At 32.8% G+C, this 9,691-nt stretch overlaps 1 protein-coding gene across 9 annotated transcripts; it reads left to right on the top strand.

Annotated features, from left to right (window-relative positions):
* The first annotated feature begins 368 nt into the window (after nt 1-368).
* On the top strand, nt 369-3,762 carry LOC141670771 (uncharacterized). 9 transcript variants are annotated; one of them, XM_074476763.1, is made up of 6 exons: nt 369-584; nt 1,180-1,356; nt 1,398-1,414; nt 1,906-1,999; nt 2,550-2,612; nt 3,364-3,762. In XM_074476763.1, the coding sequence occupies exons 2-6, from the start codon at nt 1,284-1,286 to the stop codon at nt 3,378-3,380; spliced, it is 264 nt and encodes an 87-aa protein (XP_074332864.1). In that variant the 5' UTR covers nt 369-584; nt 1,180-1,283; the 3' UTR covers nt 3,381-3,762. The 9 variants fall into 9 exon arrangements, 3 of the variants coding, with proteins under 3 accessions (XP_074332864.1, XP_074332863.1, XP_074332862.1); XM_074476762.1 differs by lacking the exon at nt 3,364-3,762 and adding an exon at nt 2,714-3,035; XR_012554726.1 differs by having other exon boundaries at nt 1,180-1,414; nt 1,906-2,442; nt 3,364-3,761.
* The last annotated feature ends 5,929 nt before the right edge of the window (nt 3,763-9,691 follow it).

Here is a 9,691-nt window from a genome sequence, read left to right as displayed (position 1 = left end):
TCTAACACTACAAGAAAAAGTAGAATAAACATCACTCTTTAGACATCGGTTCAAGTGTACATCGATGTCAATAGTATTTTTACATCATTATGAACTAAACCGATGTCATTTAGTATATTAGACATCGTTTTTAAAGCAAATGATGTATTAGGTTCATTTCAAAAAAAAATAGCAGCGCGATTCCACCTTTGTTTTCCCCCTCAACCAAATTTTCACTTTCTCCTAAAAATCCCCCACCTTAGAATTTTTTAAACTCTCCCTCCTGTTTTTCAACTTTACCCACACACAAACATTAAAACATTAAAATTAAAATAAAAATTAAATAACACAACAATATATATCAAAAACATAAGTCGAAAAAAAAAAAAATCTCTCCTCTCATCTCTCCTCTCATCTCTTCGTTTTCTCACCTATCTCATCTATCTCGACTCTTAGGTGCTGTCTCCCTGACTGTGCTAAATCCTCAAGTGTGCTCTCTCCGTTCAAGCTCGTTTGTTTTGAAATCCGAGGTCAAAGCTTAACAGATTTTCACTTAACTGCTCACGACCACAAATGGCGGTAGAAGAGGTCAAAGCTTCGATTGTGTAAGCCTAATTTAAACCCTAATTTTTTTAATTGGGGGATTTGAATTGAAACCCTAATTTTATAATTAGTTGATGCTTTACTTTTAATTAGTTTTAATCTTAAAGTTTTAATTGGGGGTTTGGAATTGAAACCCTAATTTTTAATTATCAGAGCTATTTATGGTAGAGTTTGGAAGCTATGATGTTTTTAGGGGAACAGACGTGTATCCAACCGTAACAGCTTGATCAGGAATCTAATTTTTATGACTCTAGGGAAGTTTCTCTGGTTTAATTTTTATTTTGCGTAGTAACTTCTCCGTTTTTCTACAAACAGTTTAATACTAGAGGCACTAGACTCACCACAATCATTGTAATATTAATATCAGATGCAAGAAATTACCGTACAATGGTATTATATAATAAATGTCTTGATTTATAACTATCAGACCAACATGCTTTTGCTATCAAGCGAATTCCTAAAAATATTTACAAATAAATCAAATTTCATAGTCGGGTAGCTTAGGGTGAATATAGCCGTTGGCATTTGTGTCCGTTTGATAAGAAGTAGCAAGAGTGTGTCCCCTTTTTATCACTTCGGGACTTGTTGTCTTAACAGGTAACGAGCCAACTCTGCTTTGAAGACTATATTCTTTGTCTCTGGACTTTGTTGCTTCGTTTCTTGGTTCAGGAGTTGCATTTTTGTTAAGTTGATTTGACAAGATGGCTTCAGCCTACTCCCACCCCAAGTTCCTCAGTCGGCTATGTTTCCTCTTGCCCTCAGGTATAAGTGAAGCATTCTAAAGATTAGGTTGCTTGGGAGCTTCACATTTGAAGTGAGTGGAGTTAATCAGGTATATCTCTTGGTTTTTATATTGTAATGTCTTAAGCCTTCTAATAACTTCTTCCACTCGGATTGTATTAGCTAAACCTTTTCCGAATTATTCCAAAATACGAAAACAAAATGTTCAAGTTCAACTATTTTAGTTACTACCGGTCTTTTCAAATGTTAAATAGATTTTGAGAATGGGCCCTAACAGTTTTGTTACATCTCGGAATTCTTTACATGTAAAATAGCACATATGTTGCATCATAATATTGAATGGACTAGTTTCTTAAAAAACTTGCAACTATTGTTTGTTTTTTATATACAGAACAAAAGTGTATTTTATATGGATTGTTGAGGTGCAGATTTGTCACTTGTTTGTTGCTTTCTCCTTCATGACATGTACCAAGGCGCTACCCTTTTTTTGGATCTTTCTAATGTAAAGTTTACTTATAGAAGAGTAAAGAGTAAAGAAGGAGATACATCATTCTGATGTCTTGTTCTTAAACATGTATTCAGGTACTGGACTTTGCTGTTTCCCAGTACCAGAATTTGATTCGCCTATCTTCTGTGCCAACTTATACAACGTTGCTAGCACGAACATTGTTGTTTTGTAAGTTATGTGTCCTAGCTTTGATATTTACGAACATAGCATTTGCGTCTTCTTTTTTCCCTTTCCAGCAAATTTAGACTATTAATGCTTGATACAAAATCCCCTTTTCTGGCTGCTGATACAAATTTTGAATAGTAATGGTAATAGTTTTGTACTTGATTTGCCTTTTGTAATTAGGGGTTGTACTTATGAATCTGGCACACTGTTTTTAGGTGGTATAGAAAAGATTCATTGAATATGACAAGATTAAAATGCATCTTAGGTTTATCTCTGTTTGTATTTGATAACTATTTAAATGATTACTGGCATTCAGTTATTGGAAAGTTCCTCCGAAAATGAGCAATGAAGATTGCATCAATATTGATAAGTCAATGATTTTGTTTGAATCTTAATCCATCATTTATTTGATGTGTGATGGCATGGGTTATTTGATCTGCATGAAGGTTTATTTCTATTTTTGATGGTCTCAACTCTTAATACATTTACAAGCAACTCTTTTTTCTCCTCCTTTCGTCATTTTTTAGACTGAAAAGATGAAAACTTTTTACAGCAAATGGAGTTTCAACTTTTGCAGCAAGTCAGCAGAAATGCTTTCAGCCACGTGATTCTCGTGGTATGACAACCTTTACTCGAGTTTTCATATGTAATCTGATTTTGACTGGTGGATGGCTTTCTACGTGATTCCAATGTAATTAAGTTTATTCTTTCTTTCAGTGAAGCTAAAGATTAAATCTTTTAAGGTTCCAGAGCATTTATTTTGAGATTCCAGAAACTATAACTGTTGGCTCTCTGAAGGCTAGTAAATATATTTGGCTTTATTTTCGGAAACTTCCATTTATTTAATTTATAGCAGTTTAGGTTTCAAAAAGTTAATACATCCAACTCTGTATGTTGGTGAGGAGGCAGTCACATGTGACTGCAGAGCAGTGCATAGTAGACATCAACTTGATAATACCATGTTTTATAATTGCAAAACCATCTTTGGGAAGTAGTCTGTAATAGTTTTTATTATTATTATTTCCATTTGTAGGTTTTAGGGTCGGATTCCTTGGTTTTTTATCTGCGGCTAATATTTAGTAAATTGATTTTATTGAGTTTTTCATGTATACACATTGCTGTTTCTAGTCTATTAATATTTTCAACAGCAATTAGTGTGATAAAGCGGTTAGAATATTCCGCAGAGAACAATTTTGGAAGCAAAGAAGAATTAACTATCTTTTCTATTTGCAAACAAGAATTAACTATCTTGTTACCTCTTCTATATTTTTTTTCTTGAAATATTTGTATGAACTTTAATTTGTATGACATCTATTCAGGGAATACATATATTCTATTAAAGTTAAGGGCATTTATTTTGTAAATAGGTGAAATATTATTATGAGTACGAGGATCCAGATGGAACATTCAACGAGATCTGGCTCCAAGTATCCTCAAAACTTCCTCTTATTAAATTGATGATCAGTCGTGATAAACAGCTTGTAAAGAGGGAATTAACTGAACCAGATTGCTCTTTCACTTAAATGTTGACAGTGGTCTAGCAAGATAGCAAGGATCTTGATGTTCTTACGACTCTTGGCTATATACACCGAAGGATTCATGTAGCTAACTCCTTTGCTTCCGTTATTTTCAAACATATGCGCATTAATTATGTTGAAATATTTGTAAACTTAGACGATATGTGGTTTGATTATTACAAGAAGAGTTTGGAGATTTTAATTTGTTGATTTTGTGTTTACGTTTTAGATAAATTTGTTTTGTTTTTGTATTTGGTATGTTTGGGTGCATATAATACAATCAGTGTATAGGCTAATTTTTAGGCCTATAAACATCAGTTTTTACACATAATTTTTAAAAACAGATTTCCAAATTATGATTAGACATCATGTCCTCCAAGAAATTTCTTAAAAACTGTTGTTAAAAAGCTATATGGACATCATTTCCTAAACAAAACTACAAATAAGCTAATGTAAACTTAAAAAAAATACATCATTCAAATGTTAAAAACTGATGTTACATAGGTAGCCAGACTATTGTTCCCAGATTTAAACCGACGTTAAAAATGAAAAAAAACACATCGCGTCATAAACTATAACCGATATCAAAAATAAGAACTTACATCGGCTGTTGTTCAAAAGCAATGTTAAAGCGGGATTTGACATTGGTTTTATTTTATAAACGATGTAAATACTGATTTATAATTTATAAATTAATAGTTAAGGTTCATAGTTACATCATATAAAGGCTATTTAAAAATGATTGTAATGCAGTTTTTGTATAAAAACAGAGATTATACATCCGGTTTTAATCTGGAATCGATATTAAAGTTGTTTCGACACATCAGTTCATGACCGATGTTACATGGGGGTACCTTTCTCTACACCCGCATAGACATTGGTCAGGAAAACTTTTAACATCGGTTTATGGCCGATGTCTATTGAAGGTTTTCTAGTAGTGTAACCACGTTGCATCTCGATCGCTTCCTGAAGGAAGAAGTACCATTTCTCACTGGTAAGTGCAACACGTAGACTATGTACACTGTTGATACTTGGAAGCACTCCTATAAAATCTGTCGGAATTATGTGTTAAATTATTTTTCTGACTCATTGTATAACGTGTATAGCTCCAAGGAAGCAGCTAAGGCCTTATATAAGTCACTTGACCATAAGTATAAAACCGAGGACACTGAGACTAAAAAGTGGATTGTTGGCCGCTTTCTTGACTATAAGATGATGGATCCTAAGACTGTGGTCAGGCAGGAGCAAGAATTGCATGTGATCATTCATGCTGAGGGAATGGTCATTAGTGAGTGTTTCCAAGTTGTTGCTATGATTGAAAATTTGCTACCTGGATGGAAATATTTCAAGAACTACCTTAAGCACAAGCGTAAGAAAAAGTTTATTGGAGGAAGTAACGTTTAAAAACCTAGCAGGCTTGGTACCAAATACATGTTATGGGTTAGCATATGATTTATAACATTTTGGCTAGATTTGTTCATTCATAAAAAAATATTATTTCTCATGTTGGTGCAGTTCTGCTGCGGCAGTGACACACAAGCATATTATGGTGATTCATGTGATACTTTAAATGGTGAATATTGATGTCAACTCTGTATGCTGAATTTCGGAGAAAATCCGGAAAGTTGTTAGCTCTAACGCATCAGTCGATCAAGGATCACTGAATGTGTGGTATATTGGAAATTTACGTTCTTCCTTATGCCTCTTCTGGTTGTACTAGTGGTTAAGCAAGAAATGTAGGTTCTTGTGAACCATGTTAGTTGTGAGCCATTTAATTTTTTTAGAGAAATTCTTTAATTGAATTTCTAGTTACAAGAACTATGCGAGTTCTTCAAACCCGATAGTAAAACCTTAGAGGTTCTTAATGAATGTCTTGAAACCTGCTCAGATGAGAGGTAGTGACCTGATATGTGCTTACTTTCTAGTTTGATAGTAAAGCATTGGCCATGTGTACTCATTACCGAGTAAATAATAAAGCTAAATAGAGATGCATATGCTCTATAAACTGAAGATTGAAAACCATTTTTATACAGATTATTGAGATGGTAGATATTTAATAATCAAAAATCACCGTGTGAATTTTGTTCACGACGTGAATATTCATGATGCCACTGTACCTTGCTCGCACTAATCAGATGGAAGGGAGATGCAAAAAGATTATGATCAGTTTAGATTATTACAAAATTTGAGAATATTAGTTACTAAAAGCCAATCATTCTTTAAACAAGATGCCATAAAAGGAAATAGTAGAATTTCCTATTAGCTTTGGAATGTGTTATGACATTCTTTGAAATTATTAAAATTATGGAGGTGTCTGGAATATAAAATTATTGATTTTTTATGAATATTGGAATGTAGTGAAACATTTTTGGAAATTACTAATATGGGTGTATTTCGAAACTTGATACCAATACTCCTAAAGGAAAGATGAAATCCAAAATCAATTGAGAGAGTTTGGATGGATATATAGACAATAAATGAGTCTAATGATATTCTATAAATGAATCTAATTTGTGAAATTCATAAAAATGTAATTACAGAATCAAGGAATACTTCTAATAATGAGCTAGTAGTTTCTTGTGTACCTTTAATTAGAAGTCATCTGAACGAACTTATAATTTTTCGGATGAATATGAGGATGAACCTAGAAAGAATAAGAGACTTGGCAAACATGTGTGTCCAGAATGTCATGACATCTCAAAGGTAAACTTCAAATTTTGAAGTGATTTGTGCTCTTCTCTAATAATTTTTATCAAGAGGACATTGATTAAAGTTGAAAAGTCAATAAACTAAATATTTCTAGCACATATACTAGAAAATGGACTGTATTGATCTCTCTATGTCCTATACGGGGGAAAAGGATGGTAAGAAATAGAGAGAGTGAATCTATTTGACAGAATCGTATTTAAAAATTATATGTATCTTCATACGAGATAGAAGCCATGAGATTGGTTCTGTTTGACAAAATTGTGTTTAAAAATATTTTATGGATCTTCTTATGAGATAGAAGCCATTAGGACCCAAACGCATTTTCAAATTGGGAAAATGTATATATGGGTTGAATGAAAGTAAAAGGTCGAAGTAATTATAAGATGTTACTATTAAAGTGATGACCCAATATACATTAAGAAATATTCTCGAGTTATGAGAATAAGGTTCATCAAGATGATATTAAAATTATCGTATTGGAAATTTAAATGTACATCAACGAACATTGAGACAGTCATTCCTCGTAGAGATTTAAAGAAATATTCTATATGAACCTGAGGGTTTCTTTGGTTAGAGAAAAGTAGAAAGTCTTATTTTGGTAATCATGTTAAGTAAAATAACATAGACATGTTAAAATGGCATATTAAAATTTGGTATTATTATGATAAGCAATGGCTTCAAAATATATGATATGGTTGCCGTTTTGAGAATGTTCAAAATTGGTAACTAGGTGAATGATGATTGCCAATTTAAGATCGCTTAAACTCGATAATGATGTATATTGAAATTGCTAATTTTTGGGACGCTAAAAACTGGTAATGTCAATAACGAACTGAAGCCTTCATGAATGTCTGGTAAGTCATTTCATAAATGTGAAATATGTAAATATGAGATGTCAAACTATTCAAAATTAAAAAATTGACAAGTGTTCATATGTTTTTTACACATATATTGCAAGTCATAATTGATTGCACGTGAGTGAACTGATCATTACAATAAGTAACGACAAGAAGATTATCTCTGGAAATCTTGATGAAATTAAAAGTTTTATTTGCAGACCACAATCTTTATGACTTCAAAAGTCTTAGATAACGCATGTCATATGTTGGTGATGTGACTCTTGAAGAGATCAACGAGGCTCATAAATCTATTATAGCTAGACTGGATTTGTATATATCCAAGTATATATTAACAACGATCTCTCAAGCGTGATGGGAAGTCTGTTGTACTTTTAAATTGTACAATATCAAATACAGGCTACACACTTGGTAGTCTGAGTAGATGCACCAGTACAATGAAAATTGGTCACTTGGAAGAGATTGCAATGGGATTTAAAGTGTATGATATGTGCTTGTGAGTTTGGACTGCAGTACGAAAGATATCTAATTTTACTATGTAGTTATAGTATGTAAATTAGATATTTAACTTTAGTAACTTAAAATTCATTGGTGAATACATTTCACACTTAGAAGTCATGTCATGGATATCTTAAACTTAGCTCAATTCATGATGTAATTAGAGTTTGGTGCATAAGATAAATGCATGTAAAAGGTTGAAATAGTAGCCAATTTGTAAAGGATATTCCTAAATGATAAGAAAATGTGTCTTTAATATGAGTTTTGCAAATTGGGAGATTACATTGTTTTGTGTTTAATGGTATGTATCACATCTATGATGAGGATATAATACTATTACCCAACTATTCTCAATGAGAATTATCGTGATGGACTATGTTAAGTCATATAATAATGTTGGGTCCACTAACTAGATGGTTAAACTGAGTGATTCAGGTTAAGCAAAGAGAATTTAGTTATACCAAGAAATAGTTGTAAAATCATCAAGAGGGAGAGGCCTAGCCTGATGGACACCCAACCATTGCTGACTGGAGATCCTAGGAACTTGGTTCAATGTGGGACAATTAAATTATGATGACCAAATCAATGTGGGGGTAACCCTGCCTATTCCGATGATAATGAAAAAGTGAGACGCGTATGGAACGAGGTTAAGCTTTTGAGCCTTTAATGATCTTTTGTCGAATACTTAGAGTTCAGGAGTGAACGCATGGATTCAGTTGAGTAAACATGGGTTACTCTATAAGATAAAGATCACCTATACGGGAGAAAAGTGGGGCCGCTTCAAAAGGAGAATTACGTGGCATAATTTTTTAAAAACTCCTACAGAACCAGAACGATGTTCCATTGAGAAAATGGATATACTCATAAAAGCTGAGTGAATGAGAAAAGTATATAATGATGAGTGTATCATCATTTATATAAACGTTCTAACAATTCAAGGCAAGCACATCAACTGTCTACCAGTAAAGTCGATATACTTATTTGAGCGAAGGGTCAATGAGTATTCTCTACCTATCGTATGCTATATTTGATCGAAAAAACTATCACCAAGTTAAACTTTGTGTCTATCTGTCTATGTGGTGTGTGCTAATGGACCATCAATTATTTTAGAGTAAGTTGTGAATTATTTTGAGACTCTACATGAGTGAGACACAATATGTGTTAGTGGTGTGTTAGTGGTGTGTATTTATTGAAATCCACTCTACGAGGGGATTTCAATGCATATTTACATGCTCAAAATGAGTAAAAGGTGAATGAAAACTGGTATTCCAAAATGTGACCTTTTAATGGGAAAAGTAGTTTTGTACCACATCGAGAGAAGAACAAACCCCTTCCTTGGTTTTTCTTATAAATACTATGTACCACATCGAAAAGAATAATAAGTCCTTTCAAGCCTCTTTTTATGAATAGAGTATTAGGGCACCGGTTTTATTAGATCGAGAAAATAAGAGTTGTCTCTTTAATTTTCATTCCCTTCAGTCCTAAATTTACAAAATATTCTGGTGATAGTTTCTTGTTCGTCTCATGCTCAATGGAAGTGACTCTTTGCCTTACTGCAACTTATTTTATCCTGGGAGGCTATTCGCTCGCACATACGGTGACGAATAATACTCTTTAAGGAGACAGTCACGTACTGGACTCAGTTTTTTCCATTCTTGTCTCCTCGTTATTTGATTTTGCTTCATTTATTGTTTATTTACACAACTCTGTTAATCACACACGCATACAAAATTTTTATTATAACTTGGTTTTTCGCAGATTGGACAACATCATGTACCCCAATCTATTCAAATTAACCAATGCACATCCCAAGTTATCAACTTTCATTACAACAAAAAAGAGCTTTTGTGACAGAAAAGTTATGACCGAGGGACTTTAGCGCCAATCTTATGACGAAAAGACATGTTCCTCACAAATATTTATGACATATTATGTAGTAAGTTGTTTATTTTATTATAGTTTTATGCTTAATGACGTTTTATTTAATTAACGACAGAAACTTACGACATAAAAATCTAGTGTGCCCACCATACAATGGAAATTAAATATTTTGTAAAGAATTATGACATAACTTTTTTCTATGATAAATTATTGAAGCATTGAAATTCATATTT

This window comes from Apium graveolens, chromosome 7 (genome assembly GCF_009905375.1).
Source record: "Apium graveolens cultivar Ventura chromosome 7, ASM990537v1, whole genome shotgun sequence".
Taxonomy (NCBI): domain Eukaryota; kingdom Viridiplantae; phylum Streptophyta; class Magnoliopsida; order Apiales; family Apiaceae; genus Apium; species Apium graveolens.
The sequence above is the reverse complement of the archived record's forward strand: the minus strand, read 5'-3'. Positions and strand labels throughout refer to the sequence as shown.